At 42.9% G+C, this 24,781-nt stretch overlaps 2 protein-coding genes across 3 annotated transcripts in view; both read right to left on the bottom strand.

Moving 5' to 3' along the window:
- The window catches only part of LOC139373420 (splicing factor, proline- and glutamine-rich-like), a 28,162-nt gene extending 22,490 nt beyond the window's left edge, over positions 1-5,672 (bottom strand). Inside the window, exon 1 of one of the 2 annotated variants that reach the window (XR_011627569.1) lies at positions 4,856-5,661. Coding sequence is in view for 1 of the 2 variants with exons in the window: in XM_071113894.1 (XP_070969995.1) it covers positions 4,856-5,551 (696 nt within the window). In the remaining variant the exon portion in view is untranslated. Of the gene's footprint in view, positions 1-4,855 lie in introns of both variants that reach the window. The other variant, XM_071113894.1, reaches the window with a different exon arrangement.
- Positions 5,673-13,394: 7,722 nt separating this feature from the next.
- Positions 13,395-24,556, bottom strand: LOC139373412 (acyl-protein thioesterase 2-like). The gene is made up of 10 exons (XM_071113880.1): positions 24,503-24,556; positions 22,139-22,231; positions 19,636-19,667; positions 18,944-19,009; positions 18,711-18,758; positions 17,900-17,970; positions 16,241-16,314; positions 15,947-16,048; positions 15,528-15,704; positions 13,395-15,396 (listed from the first exon to the last, which is right to left on the bottom strand). Exons 2-10 carry the CDS (start codon positions 22,214-22,216, stop codon positions 15,346-15,348), a joined length of 699 nt encoding a protein of 232 aa, XP_070969981.1. The 5' UTR covers positions 22,217-22,231; positions 24,503-24,556; the 3' UTR covers positions 13,395-15,345.
- Positions 24,557-24,781: the final 225 nt, after the last annotated feature.

The raw sequence follows: 24,781 nt of genomic DNA, 5'->3' as shown, positions 1-24,781 counted from the left end.
TATTAATAACTAAATACACTTTCACTGTATCAACCTCATCTATCAGAAGGCGACTTCAATTCCTTTTTTGATAAACTCTGTTAAGCCTAGAGCAGATTCTGATAGTGAACGAAAATAAACAACGTGCAACAATTTCACTTAGTAAATTTAAATAAATAAATTAGAACAGTTCATAGAAGGAGTTATACTGTTTTTTAAGGGCTTTTGACACTTTAGAGCATAACTTTATTTAGAACTCTACTTTTGGCTTTGGGGAGAATTTTTTTAACCTCTCTGCGCACCGAACCCGTTAGCGGGATTAAATTCGACAACATACGGTGATCGCTACATAAATAGTTAAATTAAACATTCATGAAAATACAAGTGTCTCACATGGTTCGAAAGCCTAGAATCTTGATAATCCAACTGTGTTGTCAGATTTAAAAAAGGATTTACTGCGAAAGAATACGATGCGATTATCTGAGGACAGAGCCCCATAACCAATCACAAATTTCAATTAAATAAATTGTTTACCTTTGACAATCTTCCTGTTTGCAATCCCAATGCTCATTGTTACACAATGAATGGTCTTTTGTTTGATAAAATCAATTTTTATAGCCTAACACGAAACATTTTGTTTACTGCTTGTGTCGTGAATTCCGTCTCATTCAATTTGACGACACATTCGATGTAAATACACACACAAAACGTCACTTTATCCAGTCATGTTTGGTTTCATTGCAATCAACTGGTTTATTTGTAACAACCAAACTTGATGGGTCATTTCGCGGGACGTATTGACTGAAAGAAACCGATTTGAAGACAACAAGTAATAACATCATTGTGCACCAATGATATGACCGCTGTTTCGTTGATTGACTATTTTAACCCAATGACCGCTGATCGTCTTGAAATCTAGCTGGGTAGATAGCCAATGAGCCGAGGTAAACGGTAATATGTAATGGTTGTGTTGGAAGACCAACCCATGTAGTAAACTCTTGCGTAAAGACGGTCATTCGCCATTGAAGATTCATACTGGAAGGAGCCAAGCTTGTTACGCACAGCACTATTTCGATTTCTTCAGCTGTTTATATATTGAACATCATGTCGAATCAGTCAGGGAAAGCTCAATCTAAGACTAGATATACGAGTGTAGACAAAATTATAGAGGAAATTGATCGTGATAGAGAAACAGATCTGCTTTTGGAAGATGATTCAGTTACCATAGCTATGACTCCAAAATGGAAGCATATTTTTTGAACGGAGAGGACATTGTTTTGGACTGGTAAGTTCTTCTCAGGCTAATGCCGTTGTTTGAAATTAATAATATAAAATATAATTTGTGATTTTTTAAAACATTTTATTTGCAATATATAAAAATTTAATGAAATGTGTAAAGTACACATTGGCTATGCGTTGTGGGTGGGGGTATGTTTGTATGTATGTGAATGACCCATAGCCTATATATATATAAATAAAAATGGAATGGAGTAGAATGTAACACCAAACCCACACATCTTTGAGGCAGGCCCACAACAATGGCCAAAGTGAAATGGAACAGCACAAGGCTGATATGTGAAACTATTCTAACTGAACATTTTCTTTCAGTTACACTGACTCCGAATGGGAGCCCCCAGTGCCAAGGTGTCCATCCCCCACTAAAGCTGGTTCATCCAGCCGGACACCTGTTGTCTCCGGCTCCACACCTCCCGGGCCATCTAGAGGTGTGAAGGCACTGACAAAGCGTAGGAGGGGAAGTGTGCCACTTGCTAACGAAGGGACAGAAGGGCGTTGGCACACTGCCCTAGAAGATGATGTGGAGCCACCTCAACCAACATTTAGGCCAAAAAGGAAGCCAGGACCTCAGCTGAACATGACTGCAACGTACAGCCCCCTTCAGCTTTTTCAGCTGTTTTTCACCCAATCCGTTGTCGATTCGCTCGTGTCTAACACGAATAAGTATGGGGAGAAGAAGTAAGCAGGCAAAAAGGTAGCATGGAAGCCCATATCCATGTCAGACTTTTTCTGCTACCTTTCACTGGTTGTCTACATGGGGCTGGTGAAGCTGAAAAGCCTGAGGGACTACTGGAAAACATAATCTCTCTACCAACTGCCTTTCCACATGACTTATGTCCTGCAAAACGTTTCTGGTTCTCTCACAGGCGCTTCACATCAGTGACCCAAAGGTTGATGAAGCAAATGACAAGAAGAGAGGCACAGCAACATTTGATAGACTGTGCAAAATAAAACCTTTCAGGCCTCCCGGGTGGCGCAGTGGTTAAGGGCGCTGTACTGCAGCGCCAGCTGTGCCATCAGAGTCCTGGGTTCGCGCCCAGGCTCTGTCGTAACCGGCCGCGACCGGGAGGTCCGTGGGGCGACGCACAATTGGCCTAGCGTCGCCCGGGTTAGGGAGGGCTTGGTCGGTAGGGGTGTCCTTGTCTCATCGCGCACCAGCGACTCCTATGGTGGGCTGGGCGCAGTGTACGCTAGCCAAGGTGGCCAGGTGCACTGTGTTTCCTCCGGCGCATTGGTGCGGCTGGCTTCCGGGTTGGATGTGCGCTGTGTTAAAGAAGCAGCGGCTTGGTTGGTTGTGTATCGCATGACTTTCAACCTTCGTCTCTCCCGAGCCTGTAGTTGTAGCGATGAGACAAGATAGTAGCTACTACAACAATTGGATACTACGAAATTGGGGAGAAAAAGGGGTGAAATTCAAAAAAAAAAAAAAAAAAAACCTTTCTACTACTACAGCATTGTTGAGGCCTGCAAACCTACTTTCAGCCAGCCCAGAATGTGTCAATAGATGAGAGGATGGTAGCCTCAAAGGCCAGAATTGGCCTCAAACAAACAATACATGAGGAACAAACCAACCAAGTGGGGTTTGGGTATGTGTTGGCTGATTGTGTGTCTATGAGGGGAAGAACAGTTTTGCAACTGGTAAGGGACTTTCAACTGCTAGGGAAGGGCTACAAACTCTTTGTGGATAACTTCTACACAAGCCTGTTTGCAGACCGTAGGAAGCTGGAAGTGTGGGCTTGTGGCACCATTCGTACCAACAGGGTTGGCTTCCCGAAGACGAAGGTGAACGACATGCCTAAGCGGGGGACCATGCAATGGATCGGTGAAGATGGCCTGCTGTTTGTAAAGTGGATGGATACCAGAGAGGTGGTGATGTGCACAACAATCCACAAGTCCTTCAGTGGGGATCATGTCGTCAGACTTGTGAAGGACGGTGCCGGGCCGTGGACCCATAAAAATGTCCCCAATCCAACTGCAGTAAAAGACTACAAGAGCATGGGAAGTGTGGACCTATCAGATGCGTTGATAGGCTATTACAATGTTCTCCATAAGACAATGAAATGGTACCAGACTTCTTCTATCATTTCATCGACATTGCTGTGGTGAATGCATTGATCCTACACAAGGAAATGGCTAAGAGCTGTGGAAAGCCCTCCCTCTCACAGAAAGCCTTCAGAGAGCTGGTCATCAAGGAGCTTGCTGGCTACAGCACCACGTTCTGGCCACTCTACCTCTGTCCCTTCTGCTCCTGTTAGAATACCATTTTGGTATTTTGTATATAGTTATTTGTTTCAAAATGTATACCTTCACCAATTTGGCCACTTGTGTGGGACACCTGGGTGACTTCATGATAAATGACATGTAACACACCCATTTTGGAAGTTGTCATTCTGAAACTCGGCACAAGTACTGTTGCCCTCTTATGTTTTTCACTGAAATTGTCCCCACCCTCCCATCTGAATGTTTTTTATCTTGTTTTTATTTAAGTCAGCTGGAATTTTAACTGGAATCATTTACCCAAGTCAGTCCCTTTTCATCTTCTAAAATCAAAAAAGGTCAATTCTGTTATATTTATTTTGAGGAATAAAACGCATTATATTCAGAAACATCAATTAGTGAAAAGACTATGATCATGGAAGTTTCTAGGCTATTGATTGAGCTGTTAGTGGGTAGTTAAGATTAAATGGTTAAAAAGTAGTCAAGAGACACCCTAATTGTCCGGTTTACCCAAAAGATAAAGTGCTCAATTTGATCAGTTTCCTCCACCTGCCCAGTTTACGATTTCTTGCACAAAAGGTTAAAAAACATATTCTGATTGAGAATCTATTGAGCATTTATGCCACCATTCTAGGAAACTATGACTTGAAAGTCATGAATGGTCGTATATAAATACTCCCAACATATCCATCTTCACCTTTGATGATATTAAATGGCATTATGCACATCCTTGTAATTCACAACTAGCATATTAACATAATTATTTTCCTGGCCAAATATACTAACGAATGAAAATGGGCTTGGAAAATAACATGAGCGTTTTCCCCGTATTGAACTGCAACAACTATATAAATCCCACAAACTTGTTCAACTTTAATTATTATAAGTAATGTTTCTGAATGTCTGTTAATGTCTTATTGCCTTGTTTCTTATTCCTTTGTTTTTTTCCACCGGTTGCCTGTCTCACTGTGTAACAGCAATGGCCATGTATTGATGTGTAATTTTGTTGCAAACAAATGATTCCCCGCGGCACCACAAATATGTTACATTTGTGTCTCCACGGTGGCTTTCCTCGAAACTTTGCGTAGTGTGGTGTGGATGCATATCTATTAATCCGCTTTCAGTAACACTGTGGAAATGTACACGATTCTCACAAAATGGCCGACGTGCCTCCCATGTAGCCAACTAGCCTAGCTAGTTACGTTAGCAGCGTGTGAATGGACCGCTTAACTAGCTCAATGCCATGGACCACTTTTATTTCACATAATACATATGCATATCTAACGTTAGATATAATAACTAAGTAGCTAAAATACTAATTACGGAATGTTAGCTAGCATGGCTGGCTAACGTCGTTACTCACATTGGGGGGGTGGGCTTCCTCGGCCTCATTTGAAGTGTTCTTCTGCGTTTGAGGTTCAGGTTTTTTGTTCGCGGGTGCAGATTTATTCCCATTCCCATTGGCGTTGCCGGGTCCTGGTCTTTGCTGGTTCCTATTCATCTGGTTTGGTGGGGGAGATGAGAGAGCGGGTTTTTTAATTTGGTTTGGTGGGGGAGATGAAAGTGCGGGTTTCGGAGGAACAGGCTTCGGAGGTGGGGACTGCATTTTCTGTTGAGCCGCAGGCGCTGTTGCTGCGGCCGCGGGAGGTGCGGGCATCGGTGTTGCTGCCGCTGCGGCCTTCGGAGTTGCTGCTGCTGCTGCGGCCGTCGGAGTTGCTGCCGCTGCGGTGGCCGGAGCTACTGTGGCAGCGGCCTGCTGTTGCTGTATGGGGCCCTTCATGGTTAGCGCAGGGCCAGGAGTAGGTGGTGGCCGAATCGCTTGAGCGCCTGGCTGGGAAAGAGTTGGTGCGGGTGGCTTCTGAGGGGTTATCTGAGGTATCTGGTTGGGTGGTTTTCCAAAGTTACCGGGATGAGGCCCTCTTTGAAAAGGGTGTTGGTTTTGTCTGAAATTATTCATGTTACCCATTCCACCTCGCATCGGGCCAGCACCTCCCCGGCGTTGAAATCCAACTCCATGATTATTTCCTCTAACGTTAAGGTTAAATCTGTCCCGAGACATTTCTGCGTTGTAGGAACACTGAATAAAATAAAAAGATGTACTATAACGTTGAAGCACGTAGCTAACTGACTGCTGTTGTTCCAAACAGCTCTCCTTCTTTCTAAAATGGCGATTGAATAACGTCGACGTCTCTCCCGATTTAGACAGGAATAGCACCTGCGCATGCGTATCTCCGCCCAGAAGTATTTACATATCGGGAATCTCCGGATGTGATTTTTTTGTAAACAAGCATTTCTTTGTGTTTTTTTAAAACTATTTTTTGATGTAAGTCATAGTCATTTCACATTAACGGTCCGTGTAACCCTTATCAGTCTAATAATCTCATACACTCATTCAAATTTAATATTGGGCTCCCAAGTAGTGCTGCAGTCTAAGGCACATTAAGGTTTAAAAAATGTGTCCCTGACCAAAAGGCACCTGAACAGCTTCTACCCCCAAGCCATGAGACTGCCTACCCACTTTATTATTTATTTTATTATCTTAATTGTTTTTGCACTGGCATCACACTCACTGGACTCCATTCCATTTCTTAAATTCCAGCCATTACAATGAGCCCATCCTCCTACAGTTTCCGCTGCCAGTGCCACATGTACATGCTGAATTACCTCAATTACCTCGTACCCCTGCACATTTACACAGTACTGGTACTCCTTGTATATACAGTGCATTCAGAAAGTATTCAGACCCCTTCCCTTTTTCTACAATTTGTTACTTTACAGCCTTATTCTAAAATGGATTACATTTTTTAAAATCCTCATCAACCTACACACAATATCCCATAACAACAAAGTGAAAATAAGTTTAGACATTTTAGCAAATGTATTAAAAAAAACAGAAATACATTATTTGCATAAGTATTCAGACCCTTTTCTATGAGACTCGAATTTGAGCTCAGGTGCATCCTGTTTCCATTCATCATCCTTGAGATGTTTCAACAACTTGATTGGAGTCCACCTGTGGTAAATTCAATTGATTGAACATGATTTGGAAAGGCAGACTCCTGTCTATATAAAGTCCCAGAGTTGACAGTGCATGTCAGAGCAAAAACCAAGCCAAAACAATTCTGCAGCATTGAAGGTCCCGAAGAATACAGTGGCATCCATCATTCTTAAATGAAATAAGCTGGCATCCATCATTCATTCGGTCAATCTGAGCAATCGGGAGAGAAAAGCCTTGGTCAGGGAGGTGCCCAAAAACCCGATGGTCACTCTGACAGAGCTCCAGAGTTCCTCTGTGGAGATGGGAGAACCTTCCAGAAGAAAAACCATCTCTGCAGCACTCCACCAATCAGGCTTTTATAGAAGAGTGGCCAGACGAAAGCTACTCTTCAGTAAAAGGTACATGACAGCCAACTTGGAGTTCGACAAAAGGCACTTAAAGGACTCTCAGACCATGAGAAACAACCCTTTGGCCTGAATGCCAAGCGTCATGTCTGGAGGAAAACTGGCACCATCCCTACGGTGAAACATGGTGGTGGCAGCATCATACTATGGGGATGTTTTTCAGCAGTACTTTGTGTAGATTGATGAGGGGGGAAACTATTTAATAATTTTTAGAATAAGGCTGTAACGTAACAAAATGTGGAAAAAGTAAAGGGGTCTGAATACTTTCCGAATGCACTGTATATGAAGATGGCGATAGTGTGCGAGATCAGGGGCTGAAGACTGGTGGCAAGTACAAACAGAGTGAGCAGTACAGCAGGTCAAATTCTGGAGGTGAAATGGAAGTGAATGAGTGGGCGTTAAGCAAAGTAGAAGGAAGGTGTGGTGAAGAGCTTGGAGCCCAAACCTTGCATCAATGGATATGATATAGAAAAATCTGGTCCAGTAGGAGTGACATTTTTGGAGAAAGTGGATCCTTGCCTTTTGGCGGATCCATTTGTGGTTTCAGTGTGGGTGGGAAAGGAGTTGTGGACAGTTGAGTCAGTGAAGGTAACCCGTAGTGGACTTGTGATATTTGTGTGTGTTTATTTTGCCCAGCAGGAGCGGGCGCTCCGTGTCATGCAACTCGGGGCAAGATCGGTTTCTTGCTTTGCTCTGAGAAACACGGCACCATTGAAGGAGGGATTTCTGGGGTAGCATTAAGTGCGAAGGTGGAGCAATTGAAGGTCAAGATTTCCAGTGTTTGTGACGCCTGTCGTTTAGTGTGTCGCAGGCCTGGTGGTGAGCATGGGGAAGTAGAGGAGTCACTATCTGTAATTTTGAATTTTGAATCATTGTCTTTACGTCAAAGTCATGTTAGGAAATATCAGTTATTCTGTTAGTGCTTTGTGCAGAACCCACTGCGGTCTTTCAGGTGTCACATGTATGGTCATGTTGCAGCAGTGTGTAGGAGGGAAATTCCAAGACGTGGGACGTGTGCAGGAGGGCATGGGACAGAGGAATGTGTAGTTTATGTGGAAGAAGTTGTGTGTCAACTGTAGGGGTGCCCATGTTGCTGGGGATCGAAAGTGTTCGGTGTGAGAGAGGCAGGTTGAGGTGGCCAGGATCAGAGTAGTACAGAAGGTGTCATATGGTGTCAGGCAGTGAAGGAAGTAGAGGAGGGTGGGTTAAGGGCACGGGACCCTGAGAGGATCCCTGCGAGTAGTAGATCTGTGCCAGCACAGAGGAATAGGTCAACAAATATGCTGGGATTCAGGAAGCAGGTGCAGAAGATGAGTTTAATAATGAATCGATGCAGATGAACAAAAACATGAGAAGCGTACAGAATCTGAGAGAAAACAATACTACCTAGTGGCTGCTGTCTACTGAGGGCTAAATAAAGGGGGAGTAATCAAGGAGAAAATGATAACCAGGTGTGCGTAATGATGGGGAGCAGATGTATGTAATGATAGGTGCCAGGGCCAGTGGTTAGTAGATCGGTGACATCGAACACCGGAGGGAGGGAGCAGGAGTAGGCGTGACAGTACCCCGCTGGCCAGGAGGACGGCCCGAGGGTGAGGAGCAGGCCGGTATGGACGGCGGAGATGGAAATTCCGGGTTGATGTTGGGTTCCAGGATGTCCACCACTAGGACCAAAGAACGCTCCTCAGGACCGTTTCCCTCCCAGTCCACCAGGTACCGGAGCCCGACCCCCACGATGTCAGGATTCCAGGATGGACCTAACGGCATAGGCGGCAGTCTTTGAATTCTGCAACACAAACCTCACCAGAGAAGATGGAGAGAGAATCAATTGAGGAAGTAGGACAGTTGAAAAATGAGGATGAGGAGAATGAGCTTGCTCTAATGATGGCTGAAGTAGACAAACAGAGAAAGGAGATTGAAAACAACATGGTGGAAATAGATAGAGAGAAGAACAGATCAGAGCTGAGATACAGACAGCCCCACAAAAAACTGGTGGAGACTGAGATGCAGAGACAGATCAAAGATTCCACTCAACTTAAAGAGGAAACTGAGAACAACCTCAGACAGAAGACAACTACAATGCAAATTGAGCTGGATCTGACAACAGATGAAAAAACGCTTCCAAAGAGAGAATATTTTGAGAAAATCTGTGAAGAGGATTGAAGGGAGGAGATTGAGAAGATTAAGTGCAGGTTTCATGAAATGAAAGAACATATAGAGGAAAGACAAGTGGTCATTCAGAGACATGAGTTGGTACAGAGAAAAAGAAAACAAAGAGAGAAAGAAGTGTTAAAGAAGATGAAGACGGAGTTGGAGAGAGGCAGCCAAGCTCTGCAAAGAGAGTGGGAAAGAGGTAGGAGGAAACATCAAGAGAAAGACCGGGAGCTTGAGATGCTAAATGTGGAGATGTTCAGAGAGATTGAGAAACTGTAGGGTAATCTGGACAAAGAGACGGAAACACTCAAGTCAAGTGACAAAGGTATCCAAACTTTAGACATGGTATTAACCATAGAGGAAATGAGACTGTGGTTGATGGAGGAGCACACAGTGATGGAGGATGCTCAGATGGGCGTAGTAGGAGCAGAAGCTGCTCCACCCGGATTCAGCGGAGTGCTAAGGTGGCATTGGCGCTTCTGCTGTTGCAGAAGAGGATAAAAACATAGTATAGTCCCAACTCCCAAGTCAGCAAAATTGTATTTTATAGAAATGTAGAGAGTACATAAAATTGAACAACTCTGCTATCATTGATCGGGTGTCAATGTAAATAGTCTGTGCGGCCATTTGATTAATTGTTCAGCAGTCGTATGGCTTGAGGGTAGAAGCTGTTAAGGAGCCTTTTGGTCCTCAACTTGGGGCTCTGGGATCGCTTGCCGTGCGGTAGCAGAGAGAACAGTTTATGACTTGGGTGACTGGAGTCTTTGACAATTTTTTGGGGCCTTTCTCTGACACCGCCTAGTATATAGGCCCTGGATGGCAGGAAGCTTGACCCCAGTGATGTACTAGGCCGTACGCACTACCCTCTGTAACGCCTTATGGTCAGATGCCGAGTAGTTGCCATAGCAGGCGGTCAGGATGCTCTCGATGGTGCAGCTGTATAACGTTTTTGAGGATCTGGGGACCTCCTGAGTGGGAAAAGGTGTTGTTGTGCCCTCTTCAGAACTATCTTGGTGTGTTTGGACCATGATAGTTCATTGGTGATGAGAACACCATGGAACTTGAAACTCTCTACCTGCTCCGCTACAGCCCTGTCAATGTTAATGGGGGCCGGTTTGGCCCGCCATTTCCTGTAGTCCACGATCAGCTCCTTTGTCCTGCTACGTTGAGGGAGAGGTTGTTGTCCTGGCACCACACTGCCAGTTCTCTGACCTCGTCCCAAAAGCTGTCTCATTGTTGTCGGCTATCAGGCCTACCCACTGTTATGTCATCGGCAAACTTAATGATGGTGGTGGAGTCGTGTTTGGCCACGCAGTCGTGGTTGAACAGGGAGTACAGGAGGGAACTAAGTACGCAACCCTGAGGGGCCCCAGTGTTGAGGATCAGTGTGGCAGATGTGTTGTTGCCTACCCTTATCACCTGGGGGCGGCCTGTCAGGATGTCCAGGATCCAGTTGCAGAGGGAGGTGTTTAGTCCCAGGGTCCTTAGCTTAGTGATGAGATTTGTGGGCACTATTGTTTTGAACGTTGAGCTGTAGTCAATGAACAACATTCTCACATAGGTGTTTCTTTTGACTGTTGGGAGAGGGCAGTCGGTGTGCCATGACCAGCCTTTCAAACAATTCATGGCTCCTGATGTGATTAATCATTCAATTATTAATCATTCAGTTTCATCGTGTATGATGTGTATTATATTATGCCCTAGTGATAAGAAATCATGTTGAGATGATGATATGCAACAACCTGATTTATATGGCTAAATTGCAGTGTTGTAAGAGTTATGTATTTATTGCAGTGTTATGTATTTACTAATATGATGAGCTAAGTTTGCACTGAATAATAGATCTTGAGAGAGCAAAATGTACCTTTATTTAGTTATTATATCTATAATTAAATATTTATTTATTATATATTTTTGGACTGGTTCCTTGATGGATTCTTATCAAGATTTGTCGTAATAAGATAATTCTATGAATTATTAACTTTTTTTTTTATACATACTGAATTTGCTAAAAAATAAAGTGCAATTCTATATTTGTTTTAGTACAATTGTTGTTCTTTAATCCTGTATTTTGTAAGTGTACAAGCCTTGTAATTAATTTATAAGCGTGTGATTTGAACGTATCGAATTTGGTTATTTCTGCATCTCTTCCTCAAAACATTTCTTCGTCTATACAGGGCTCCCGAGTGGCGCAGTGGTCTAAGACACTGCATCTCATTGCAAGAGGCGAATCCAGGCTGCATCACATCCGGACGTGATTGGGAGTCCCATAGGATGGAGTACAATTGGCCCAGCGTCGTCTGGGTTTGACTGGGGTAGGCCGTCATTGTAAATAATAATTTGTTCTTAACTGATTTGCCTGGTTAAATATATATATATATATATATTTTAAATACATCCAAAATTACAACAAACATTTGTTATTATTTTCTGATATGGGATGACTTTTACAGTGCAGTAATCAATACTACCAACAGGTCCACTTGACTATTTTGAACTATTTTGTGCTCTGTGATTCACTCAGTCAGTCTTAATTTAAAAGCATTGCCATTTCAAGGTTGGGCCAATAATCAGAAATGACAGTAACCCAGACACGGAGGGTTAGATTGGCCTCAGCAGACCTAAACCATTGTTGTCAGAGGCAGTTGAAAGGGGACACTAATAAAGTAGTCATTACCCAGGAAATTGCATATGTTCCTTGTCCTGAATGGCAATGAAAGTTACTCAAAGTTCGCACAGGAAGTTGCCAGTGGGACATGCCCAGAACAGTGTTCTGTGAGAGTTGAGTTTGAAGCATTGCGAAAGGTTCATGTCTTGTCAAAAGAATCAGTGCACTCTCTGCCGGTTTCCTGGACCCAGATTTACCCACTGGACTAAAAAGGATACTCTATGGAGAATATCCATACTTTTGCTTTTTAGCCCAGGAATAGGTTTAAATAGATTATTGTCTCAAGGTTTTTTTAATTACCCAAAGACCCATGGTGGAGATGCAGGATTAAAAACAATTCCCATTCATAATTTGACAAAGGTGCAAGAATATGCAAATAAAAAATCTAGGTTTCTGTTATTGAAGGGAACAGTCATATTCCTATGTAAAAGCACAGCTGCAATGCACTTACAATTTTTGTCAAATCACTGTTTGCCTATAGTCTAATCATGACACCATTAATACATGTTTTCTGTTGTCATTCCCTCACATCATTATCTGTTAATTTATAACAATGTATTAGTCTTGTAATTTTTTGATGTAATTATTATTATTATCAGTTAAGAACAAATTCTTATTTTCAATGACGGCCTAGGAACAGTGGGTTAACTGCCTGTTCAGGGGCAGAACGAGATTTGTACCTTGTCAGCTCGGGGGTTTGAACTTGCAACCTTCCGGTTACTAGTCCAACACTCTCACTACTAGGCTACCCTGAAACAAGGATATGCATATTATTGATACCATTTGAAAGGAAACACTTTGAAGTTTGTGGAAATGTGGAATTAATGTAGGGGAATAGAACACATTAGATCTGGTAAAAGATAATACAAGATGGGAAAAAATTATTATCTTTGAAATGCAAGAGAAAGGTCACAATGTATTATTCCAGGTTAGGTTCGATTTCGTCTCTAGATGGCAGCAGTGTAGGTGCCAAAGATTTAGACTGACCCAATGAACATTTGCATTTCTGTTCAAAATGTTGTATCAAGTCTGCCCAAATGTGCCTTATTGGTTTATTGATACATCTTCAAGTTCAGAACTGTGCACTCTCCTCAAACAATAGCATGGTATTCTTTCACTAATAGCTACTATAAATTGGAAGGGTGCAGAATTTAAGCTTTCTGCCCATATCACATATGTCTTTGTCTTGGGAAATGTTCTTGTTACTTACAACCTCATGCTAATCACATTAGCTTGCGTTAGCTCAACCGTCCCGCAGGGGGGGGCACCAATCCTGTAGAGGTTAAACCACCCGAATTCATACATATTTCAGTGTCTGCACCATAGAGATAGAGGACTCATCTTTATATCTGTCCTAATGTAACGTCTGTGACAGCATGGGCAGCGCCATTGAGGCTACAACTCATAAGGCTACAAACAAATTGAGGCTACAACTCACCCAGGTGACTACTTTGATGACTTTAAGAGGGGCAGAAGCATGATGGAAGACCTCAATGGCTCTGCCCATTCTAAAACGGCCACTAGAGGCCTCTATCATTCTCTATGGTCTGCAGATGTCCGCAACAAAGAATTGCACCCTTTGTCTGTCCGTATTTTCTTGAACAATATGGCGTACAGTTCACAGACCAGACACATTAATACTGTGATCATGTTCGACAAAAACTGTTCAAATGCACTGTTATTTGCATCATTTATTCCACATACAGGTGTCTTAGAAAGTAAAATAACCTGAGGGACCATCAGTCGCTCAACATATTTTAGCCAATCAGATTAACAGACACAATGATGAGATGACAAAGTGACAATACACATTGAGACCAAATGAAAAATCTAAATGAGACACAACTGTAAAAAATTCTAACAATGACAAAGTACAACTCAAGAGAACAGACATGAGACACTTTATTCAACCTTGTCCCACAGGGAATTAGGTGACAGGATGGGACTAGAAGGCAAAAAAAAAAAAGGGATGGAAGAGAGAAAAGCATACAAAATGGCATCCACTAATACAAGTGAAAAGTAAACGTGCTGGGTCAAGGAAGATGACATGGGGGAAAGATGTAATAAGACAAAGAGGGAGTAAGAGACATTCATTAAATAGAACAATTAATACAGTTGTTTTATTCTCCAATGTCTACCATTTTAAATTAGGTTTCAGTAATACAGAATAGGTCATCATAAAGAGAAAACATTGACAAAAGGAAAAATACAGAACACCTGATTTTAGCACAACGACTCAGTTAAAGTCCTACACCCAAGCTCCGCAAGTGGCTCAAGACTAATGCTTTTTTTTGTTTTTTTAAATCACCCTTCAATTAATAAAAGGAACAGCTTTTTTTCCCTCAGCCTTCCCACCGCATACCAATTTTAAGAGTCAAATAAGACCTGGTTAAAGTTAACTCTGACCTTTCACACTGTATTAGTGGGTGAAGGTAAGTTGTCAAATGAGTGAATAGTTTTGCTTTGACAGTAAAAATGACCTTGGTCAGTGAGAGAGCGGAAACTTATTTGTGCTGGACATGGATGGAATAGAACATGGCTCACTGGGTCAAATGCCAGATGCTAAGAGGGAACGGCTAGGAAGAGCTGCAGTCAAATGAGTCAAGTTGTGTGAACTACATTTTATGTTCTGGTCTGGTTCTGGTACCATCTGGAGCAACACATGATCTATTTTATCTTTGCTGACCATCTCTTTTGTGCAATAGACAAATACTTGGAGCAAAAACAATTATGATTTTAAGCCCTAAGCCCTTTAAGGTGTATGAAATTAATAATTTCAATATTTCAGTCAATACATTTAATTCAATCCCGCCACAATCATGTTGGATTCGGGCAATGGAAATGTTTGATTTTATACATTTAGTTTTATCATGGCCCATTTATGGCAAACAAAATAAATCACATAAATGTACACATCAATAACCCTAAATTGTGGTAAAGAATAGAACATTGTGGCAAAAGTAATGATCCATTGGTTTCCTTTATTTCAATTGGGTTTTTATAACGTCAGCACAAGTACGGGCACCCATGGGTAGCTGTGGCGTGACCACAACCCCACCAGTGGCCGTGAACCCGTTGGGAACAGCATACACAGCAGCATGGCACCAGAGTCACTCCAGACGGCACCAGACTTCGGGGCCTGAGGTCCAGAACCACAGGCTGCTGAACCTGCCATCTCCTCAGCTGGGTCAGGCTCTGACACTGGGTGGCATCTAAGAACAGGAGGAGCCCCCCTGCCCACTTACTGCTTCACTCACTGACACACACAGTAATGGAGGGAAACAGGAGTGGCGGTTCAGAAAAAGAAAGAGGGGATAATGGTGGGTTGGGTAAGATAAAAGAATCCCAGGGGTATGTACTGTGTTTATCAGTGATTCTCCCTCAAAGCGAAGACTTGTTTGCCCACTTCAGTGTGTTCAAAACTGTGCGTTTATAAAAAGGTGTGTCCAGTATGATGTGCGTTGGATTTTTATGGAATGAGGCATGTATTATGATGTTATGTGAAAGTACGTGTTACTGTGTTTGTGTGTGTGTGGAGGGGGAGGTGCTCATGGCTGTTTCCTGTGAGAGAATGGCAGGTCAGAGGTGAGAGGTCAGCGTCTAAGAGTCACAGTGGGGTTGAGGTGAGGTCAGATTCGGGGCAACTGCTTCTCAATGAATTCCTTCACTGCTGCCATCTCCTGTAAGATCAAAATAAAGAAGCATATAAGAAACCGAACATCGTGAATACTTCCACGCTGATACTCATAGAAAACCATTAGCACACATAGAACATGGATACTCATGCATGTTACAATCAAAAAAAACTTACCTGAGGACAGGAGCTGTGCATGAGTCCCGGGTAGGTCCGGAAGGTGATTTTCTGAGGGTTGACGATGACCTTGAGCTTCTCGGCTGTCATGGCCCCAAACTGCACTGGGATCATGGGGTCCATTTCCCCATGACACTGCAGTATGGGCATGTCCCTATTCCCACTGGTGCTCGCCGCCTAATGGACACAACAGACCATTACATTCAATTATTAAAAGCAAAAAGTGAAGACCAAGACCAGGTCCTAACGTCAAATAACCTACTCAGTTTATTCATATCTATACAGCAAAATCATTAAGAGCAATGGACAGAAGAACATTTCCCAGTTTGGAATCTAGCCCAGTAATAAAAGCTCTGGGGAATGTTCAGGGGACTGAGTACCGGAAATTGTAGAGAAACAAGTAAGCTGTGTAAATGTACCTGTGGGAAACTCTTGTGAAGCGGCAGCCAGCAACTGAGGGCAACCACACCTGCCAATTGCTGCTGACAGGTGAGGGCGGTATACAAGGACAGAGCCCCACCCTGGGAGACAGAAAAATAGAGGGAAAGTAAAAAAGGTAGAATGTGTTTAGACCTATGGAGATGGTTCACATAGTTTACACAGTTTCAACAGCAAATGTTGAAAAATCACTGATAATCAGGAAATGGAAAAAGCGTTTTTTTTTTTTTTTTTTGCACAACACCTTCAGAGCGATTGACATTGAGTAACCTCACCTGAGAGAACCCTCCAAGCATCACACGATTGGCGGGTATCCCATTCTTTACCTCATGGTCGATTATGGCTTTGACTGTGGAGAAGTAGGGTGAAAGAGGCTGAACATATACCCAATGTCTAGTTTTGATGGGCACAGTTTTAGCTATCATGGTTATGTTAATAGATCTTGGCATGATATCTATGTGCATCTACAGTGCATTCGAAAAGTATTCAGACCCTTTCCCACATTGTTACCTAACAGCCTCATTCTAAAATTGATCAAATTAACTCTCAATCTACACACAATACCACATAACGACAAAGTGAAAATAGTTGTACTTATTTACAATGTTTACATTTTTTAATTTTATTTTTTAAATACCTTATTTACATAAGTATTCAGACCCTATGAGACTTTGATCATCAATGAGATGTTTCTAGAACTTGATTGAAGTCCACTTGTTCTAAATTAAATTGATTGTACATGGTTTGGAAAGGCAATCTATATAAGGTCCCACAGTTGACAGCGCATGTCAGAGCATAAACCAGGCCATGGGGTCGAAGTAATAGTCCGTAGAGCTCCGAGACCGGATTGTGTCGATGCGCAGATCTAGGGAAGGGTACCAAAAGATGGCTGCAGCATTGCAGGTCCCCAAGAACACAGTGGCCTCCATCATTATTAAATGGAAGAAGTTTGGAAGCACCAAGAATCTTGCTAGAGCTGGCCGCCCGGCCAAACTGAGCAATCAAGGGAGAAGGGCCTTGGTCAGGGAGGTGACCAAGTACCCGATGGTCACTCTGACAGAGCTCTAGAAGGACAACCATCACTGCAGCACTCCACCAATCAGGCTTTTATGGTAGTGTCCAGACAGAAGCAACTTCTCAGTAAATGGCACATGACAGCCCACTTGGAGTTTGACAAAAGGCACCTAAAGGATTCTCAGACCATGAGAAACAAGATTCTCTGATGAAACCAAGATTGAACTCTTTGGCCTGAATGCCAAGCGTCACACCTGGATTAAACCAGGCACTGCTCATCACCTGGCCAATACCATCCCTACGGTGAAGCATGGTGGTGGCAGCATCATTCTGTGGGGATTTTTTCAGCGGCAGGGAGACTAGTCAGTATCGAGGCACAGATAAACAGAGAGATCCTGGATGAAAACCTGTTCCAGAGCACTCAGGACCTCAGACTGGGGTGAAGATTCACCTTCAAAACAGGACAATGACACTAAGCACACAGCCAAGACAATGCAGGAGTGGCTTAAGTCTCTGAATGTGCTTGATTGGCCCTGCCAGGGCCCAGGCTTGAACCCGATTCAACATCTCTGGAAAGACCTGAAAATAGCTGTGCAGTGACACGCCCCATCCAACCTAACAGAGCTTGAGAGGATCTGCAGAGAAGAATGGGAGAAACTCCCCTAATAGTGGTGCGCCGAGCTTCTAGCGTCATACAGCCATTAAGACTCGAGGCTTTAAAGTTTTTTTTATTTTTTATTATACATTGGCAAATATTTCTAAATACCTGTTTTTGTTGTGTCAGTATGGGGTATTGTAAGTAGAATGAAGAGGGGGAAAATGAATAAAATAAAGGCTGTAACGAAACGTGGAAAAATTCAAGGGGTCTGAACACAGTCTTTATAACATGCATAACACTTGTGCCACACTGAATGACTTACTGTTCTCCGCTGCCCTCTTGATGCCAGCCTCGTCCTCTGGAGAATCTGGGCTGAGACCCATCAGGTCAAACCTACAGAAACACACAGATCCATGTTCAGACAATGTCATACTCATCTCAAACAGTGAGCTCCAAATGTATTGGAACAGTGACATTTGTTGTTGTTTTGGCTTTGTACTCGTGGTAGCATCCACTTTAATGTAGAAGTGTTTAGAAACTTGTTTTAATCTTATTTACAATAAAAGTTACTCCAAAATGACACATGATTTACCATTCATTTCTATTGGGCACAAAATAATCTGAAACCACCAAAACAAACAGAAAATGCATCCAACAAGTTTGTAGAGTCACAATCTTCATGTAATCATTGCGTGCTAGGAATATGAGACCAAATACCAAACTTGACTACTTTAATACACATAAGTGAATTTGTCCCAAAACCTTGGGTCCCCTAAAATGGGGGGACCATGTACAAAAAGTGCTGTAATTTCGAAACGTTTCACCCGATATGGATGAAAATAACCTCAAATTAAGGTGCACTGTCAGCTTTAATCTCAGTCATAGTATCATTTCAAATCTAAAGTGCTGGAGTACAGAGCCAAAACAACAACAAAAATGTTGCTGTCTCAATACGTTTGGCGCTCACTGTACATCTTATGTGCCCCTGGTATCCTGGTAGTGTGCGTGTCTGAAGGAATTTCATGTTCACAAAATCTCTTACCAAAAGGAAATCTCTTTTCCACTGAAGTGTAGTTTACAGTCAAGCCATTGGCCAATGGCAAATGTTTTAGATCAGTGCAAACATGACTCACCATGAAGGCATGGTCATCTTCATATTAAGAGTGACAGGGATTCTGGGCCTGTGGAGAAACAAATGAATCAATGGACACATGCTATACTAGGTTAGAGGACTAAATGGTTGTGTAGAAAGATAAGAGACGACCAAAGACAAGATTCGACTCTGACTGCAACACTCCAGAAACTGAGGCACTCAAGAAGAGGAATAAACATGTCAGAAAATATGAAAAAGAATACAAAGACTTACGCGTGAGGGCAGATATACTTTACATGTGGCAGTCGGATAGCAGTCATGGTGTCTGCCCAGCCATGTCTGAAAAGAGGAAGAGCAATTTAGAGAGAGAAAGTGGTACTCTGTACAGATGAGGCTATTAGATTTATACAGAGAATAAAGGCGCAGCATACTAGGTTGGGCTTGCTCCGAGCAGAACTTGGCTAGGCGATGCGATCGTCTGTGCATCGCATACTCCGTTAAAAGACCTTCGCTTGAAAGGCAATTCTTTTTTAAATGAAATTGTACTGTTTGTCCCCCTTGAGACGCTGTAGCAACATGGGCAGTATACATCAATGACAATAGAAGTGTTGATATACACTTCCTCAAAAGTCTGAATTAGTCGAAAATAAATCAGGAAATCTGCAATTTATTTTGACGCTTTAGCCGGTGAGGTCTTAGTCACGCCATTTTACATCTAACTAAAATGTTTGGTGCAGTATTTCTCTAGTGAAAACATTTGCATGAAAACTAACAGTTTTTTGTTGAATGACAAACAGTTCATTGAAGAATCCCGTCCATGGTTCCCAAACCTAATAGGAGTTGTACTGTTGTCAAATCACCGACGAAGCAGCTTCGACTTCAGCTCCTGAACTTCTAATTGCCTCAAGAAAAAAAAAGTGTGAAATGCTGGGAAGCCTGAGACAGGCTTAAGACAGGAAACTCACCCTGAGTCACCCAAACCATGAAGGAAGATCACCTGTGGTAGAGATAGGGAGGGAGATCGACAGTTTTACATTGGGTAATGGTGCATTATGAACATCAAAGAGCATGCCAGTTTACTGGCTACTGCACTGTATTTGCATATGAACACCAGGTTCTAGTGAATCATGCCCAACAGCAAAAAAAAAAAAAGGGAAATTCCTGCTGTTGCCAAGACGACTCTGTTTATATTACTGCTTGTCAACTCTAAAGAATAGCATTTATCAGAGGCATCATAAGAGAACATCTGAATTTGGTGAGCCATATAGATTTTTTTGTACACTACGTAAACATCGAATACACACCTTCAAATTAATGGAGTTGGTTTTGACCTAACAAGTGCTTGCAGACCCACAACTTTGGTGTAATCGGTTTGTTATCCCTTTCAGTGACAACATTTTAACATAGCACAGTTCAACGTTTTTTATTTACATTTGGTGGAGTTGTCAACTAACGTGAATTCAATGTGAAATCAACGAAAATGTCACGTCATCAAATCAAAGTTTGTCACGTGGGCCTAACACCTTACAGTGAAATGCTTACTTACAGGCTCTAACCAATGGTGCAGGGAAAAAAAGGTGTGTGTGTAGGTAAAGTAAAGAAATAAAACAGTAAAAAGACATTTGAAAATAACAGTAGCAAGGCTATATACAGACACCGGTTAGTCAGGCTTATTGAGGTAGTATGTACATGTAAATATAGGTTAAAGTGACTATGCATATATGATGAACAGAGAGTAGCAGTAGCGTAAAAAAAAGGGGGTTGGCGGGGGGTGGGACGATGCAGATAGCCCGGTTAGCCAATGTGCGGGAGCACTGGTTGGTCGGGCCAATTGAGGTAGTATGTACATGAATGTATAGTTAAAGTGACTACGCATATATGATAAACAGAGAGTAGCAGCAGCGTAAGAGGGGGTGGCACACAATGTAAATAGTCTGGGTAACCATTTGGTTACTTGTTCAGGAGTCTTACGGCTTGGGGGTAAAAACTGTTGAAGCCTTTTTGTCCTAGACTTGGCACTCCGGTACCACATGCCATTCGGTAGTAGAGAGAACATTCTATGACTGGGGTGGCTGGGGTCTTCAACAATATTTAGGGCCTTCCTCTGACACCGCCTTGTGTCGAGGTCCTGGGTGGCAGGCAGCTTAGCCCCAGTGATGTACTGTGCCGTACGCACTGCCCTCTGAAGTGCCTTGCTGTCGGAGGCTGAGCAATGGCCGTACCAGGCAGTGATGCTCTCGATGTTGCAGCTGTAGAACCTTTTGAGGATCTCAGGACCAATGCCAAATATTTTCAGTTTCCTGAGGGGGAATAGGCTTTGTCGTGCCCTCTTCACGACTGTCTTGGTGTGTTTGGACCATTCTAGTTTGTTGTTGATGTGGACACCAAGGAACTTGAAGCTCTCAACCTGCTCCACTACAGCCCCGCCGATGAGCATGGGGGCGTGCTCAGTGTTCCTTTTCCTGTAGACCACAATCATCTCCTTAGTCTTGGTTATATTGAGGGATAGGTTGTTATTCTGGCACCACCCGGCTAGGTCTCTGACTTCCTCCCTATAGGCTGTCTCGTCATTGATCAGGCCTACCACTGTTGTGTCATCTGCAAACTTAATGATGGTGTTGGAGTCGTGCCTGGCCATGCAGTCGTGGGTGAACAGGGAGTACAGGAGGGGACTGAGCACGCACCCCTGGGGAGCTCCAGTGTTGAGGATCAGCGTGGCAGATGTGTTGCTACCTACCCTCACCTCCTGGAGGTGGCCCGTCAGGAAGTCCAGGATCCAGTTGCAGAGGGAGGTGTTTGAACGCTGAGCTGTGGTCAATGAATAGCATTCTCACATAGGTGTTCCTTTTGTCCAGGTGGGAAAGGGCAGTGCAATAGAGTGCAATAGAGATTACATAATCTGTGGATCTGTTTGGGCGGTATGAAAATTGGAGTATGTCTAGGGTTTCTGGGATAATGGTGTTGATGTGAGCCATTACCAGCCTTTCGTTGGACATAGGTAAAAATTTGAGTGAAAAAAAAAAAACTAAATTTTTGCAAATCCAATCAGTCTTCCACGTTGATTATCATCGCATAGATACTTTTTTGACGTTGAAACAACTGTGATTCAACCAGTTTTTGCCCAGTGGGTTCACAGTAGGGCCGGGACCATAACAGTACCGCGATACTCGTTAGTATCGTGGCAAGTAAATAAAACAAAGCGGATCTAACTTAAAGAAAATGCCCTAATGTTAGAAACAAACATCCTTACGATGTCATCCAGAGTCACATTTATTTTCCAATTCAAAGCAGACAATATTTTATATACAGCAGGTTTTTATAGGACTATTGTGATACGGGTATCGTTCCTGCCCTAGTTCACAGAACCTCTGAACAACAAATTAGCTTCAGTATGGCAAGCTTTGCAAGAAGTGGCCAAATTTGCTGATGGATGCCCTAAGTTACACTATGGTGTTGGTGTGCTCTCACCGCAGCGGTCTCCTTCTCTGTCCCAGACACCGTCACAGCCTCGGCGAGCAGCGGCACAGACATGTTGTTGCCACACATACACTGTAAGGAGTGCTAGAGGGGGAAGGGCATATCAATGATGTGGCTGGTTATCAATGCTGCTATTCATCACAGGGACAGACATGATGACTAAAGACCTGAACATGCCGCAGTTTATGGCTGCTATGAACCAATGAGACAGGCTGAGTACTGAGAGTATTCTCCTCAGTCAGGAAGTACTGAAACTCATCAAATAAATGCACTCCTAACTGCAAATCTGTTATTAACCAAAATGCAAATAAGCTAGTATCAGCGCCACTGCCTATACACTGAAAACGGATATCGGCTAGCTAGAGCATATTGTTTTCAAAGTCAACATTTAATACCCTCATAGCGTCAGGTTGAGCGACATATGAAAAAAGATTGAGGCAAGCAAAAGACAAAAAAACAATGAGAGGAGAAATGAAAAGGAAAAGTGAGTAGGTTAATGTATAAACCTTCAGGGAGATTAAACACAGAGTTAGTTACAATTCCACCCACCTAATGACCTGCAGTTAGTGAAAGCAAAGGGAGACAGAGAAAGAGCCAAATCAGGGGAATGATAATGACAGGCTCAATAGGGAGAAAGAACAGGACCGTGGCTCACGCATCACAATAACTTTCTGCACTGCAATGACACGCATGCTCATTATGCCTTTGCCCCATTTCCTTGTCACTGTCAGCTACTGTACACTTTAATAGGCTTAGTGCCTACCTTTAAAAAAAAGGTTGTACCTTCAAGAGGTGATGAATAGCTAATATTTGTTTAGTTAATTGTGGCCCACTCCAAAACAACCAAGCTATATGATTCCCCCATGCAGGATGGCCTACAGCACTCTGTCCTTGCAACCCGGGATCCTTGGGACATCCCGACCCCATTGAAGTTAACATTTAAAATGGTTAAAGTAAGGGTTAGGCTTGGGCTATGTAAAGGTTAGGGACGTCCCAAGTATCCCGTATAGCACTAACCCTCGCTGGTGAATTGGATACTAGTATCAATGACAAAGTGAAGGCTTTGTTCCTGCATGCCTGTATAATCTTTGACTGTATGCCGTCACTTAACGTTAGCCTGCCTGTAATTGTATTTGCAAGGCACAAATCATCAGTCCCTTCAAATATAAAGGCAAAATCGCTGCTTGTCCTGCACAGCCCTGTCAGCAGTTGTTAAATAGCTAAGCATGGACGGAAGGAAATGCACCGATTTCACGGTCAGCTCTATCAGCAAGCCTTCTATGAACGACACAAACAATGCCGTCCATGCACCGCTACAACATCACGAGTTCGCATCTGACTTGCATCAAACTGAGAAACCAAACTGACTGGTTCAGTGGATGGCGTAAAAACAATGTGCCGCCTTTATTTACTTACATTCACAGCAGATGGCGGCTCCATTTTCTCAGTAGTCAAGCGCAATTGTTACTGGGAATAAAAACCCTGTAAGGTTTACCCGGTGCGTAAATTCTAGCCACCAGGCAAACATCGAGTAATATGCGGCAGTCAGTATAGCCAGCTAGCACCAGCAACACTGGGTTGTATTAATTCCGCTGATTCTGTTGCAAAATGTTTCTTAAAAACGAATCGGGGAGGGACATACCTGGAATTTGCCATATAAAATATAGTTTTAGTTGCCAAATTAAACGATTTGGATTTATGATTTTACACACCTGATTTTATTAGTAAGCCAAGTTACGCATGCTAACTAACGCATTAGCTGGTGTGGCTACTTGCAACACGTCAGTTGTATTTTTTATATATTAGCTAGTTTAGTTAAATTATTTGACGTAGACATATGTGGCAATACATTGACAACTAGCGATCGAGGGTACGGATATGTTGTTAATTAGCTACTGTAGCAAGCTAAAGGAAGGTGGTGGGTATGAAGAAACAATGGGGGCTGAGCGATGCAATTTAGCTCGCTGCTAGCTAACAGCCGTTGCGTTGTGCAACCCGGTGGGGAAATTCAGGAGAGGTTAAGTGCAAATCCGCTAGCTAGATTGTTTCAAAACGTTGATAATCGTGCCATCTACATCCAAGCAGTCAGCTTAATCCTGTTTAACTAGCTACACATCCTCAAAGATGACCAGCAAGCTAATCACACAGCAGCAATCTGTAGTACAATGCCCTCCGGTATCTTTCGAGCTTGGTTCGATTGACATGTGGGCTAAATTCGACCAGGTATTTGAATACATCACATTCCCCATGCCCTTCAACCAAAGCGGTAACCAAAAGGCCCATATGGGTTCGGTTCGGATGGGGTAAAGGAGTATTGTAAAACCGCGGCCCGCTAATACAAATTCATACACTCACCACTTGCTGTCCCAGAATCTCAACGGAACTTCCGCTACTGGTGTAGAAGGGCGGGATTCTTTTTAGTGACGTCATCATGTCCACACCCTCTCTCCTGCTTGCGCTGTACACCCCGCTATCAATTGATCCGTTGATATAAAATATTTGCTTAGTGCAAATTACACTACCAAATCTAAAGAGCATCTTTTCAATACAAATAACAATTCTGTAGCCTTTTATCACTCCAAAATCTACATTTCAATACGATTCTATACTCACAATAAAAAAAAAAACTATTAT

Source organism: Oncorhynchus clarkii, chromosome 18 (assembly GCF_045791955.1).
Source record: "Oncorhynchus clarkii lewisi isolate Uvic-CL-2024 chromosome 18, UVic_Ocla_1.0, whole genome shotgun sequence".
Classification (NCBI taxonomy): Eukaryota; Metazoa; Chordata; class Actinopteri; order Salmoniformes; family Salmonidae; genus Oncorhynchus; species Oncorhynchus clarkii.
The sequence above is the reverse complement of the archived record's forward strand: the minus strand, read 5'-3'. Positions and strand labels throughout refer to the sequence as shown.

What these genes read in the sequence shown, in the direction of transcription:
- LOC139373412 (XM_071113880.1), bottom strand. Translation starts at nt 22,216, where the DNA reads ATGTGTGGCAACAACATGTCTGTGCCGCTGCTCGCCGAGGCTGTGACG. An exon ending in CAGAGAAGGAGACCGCTGCG is followed by an intron (nt 19,668 to 22,138) that starts GTGAGAGCACAC and finishes TCTCTACCACAG; the next exon opens with GTGATCTTCCTTCATGGTTT. An exon ending in CATGGTTTGGGTGACTCAGG is followed by an intron (nt 19,010 to 19,635) that starts GTGAGTTTCCTG and finishes TCCTCTTTTCAG; the next exon opens with ACATGGCTGGGCAGACACCA.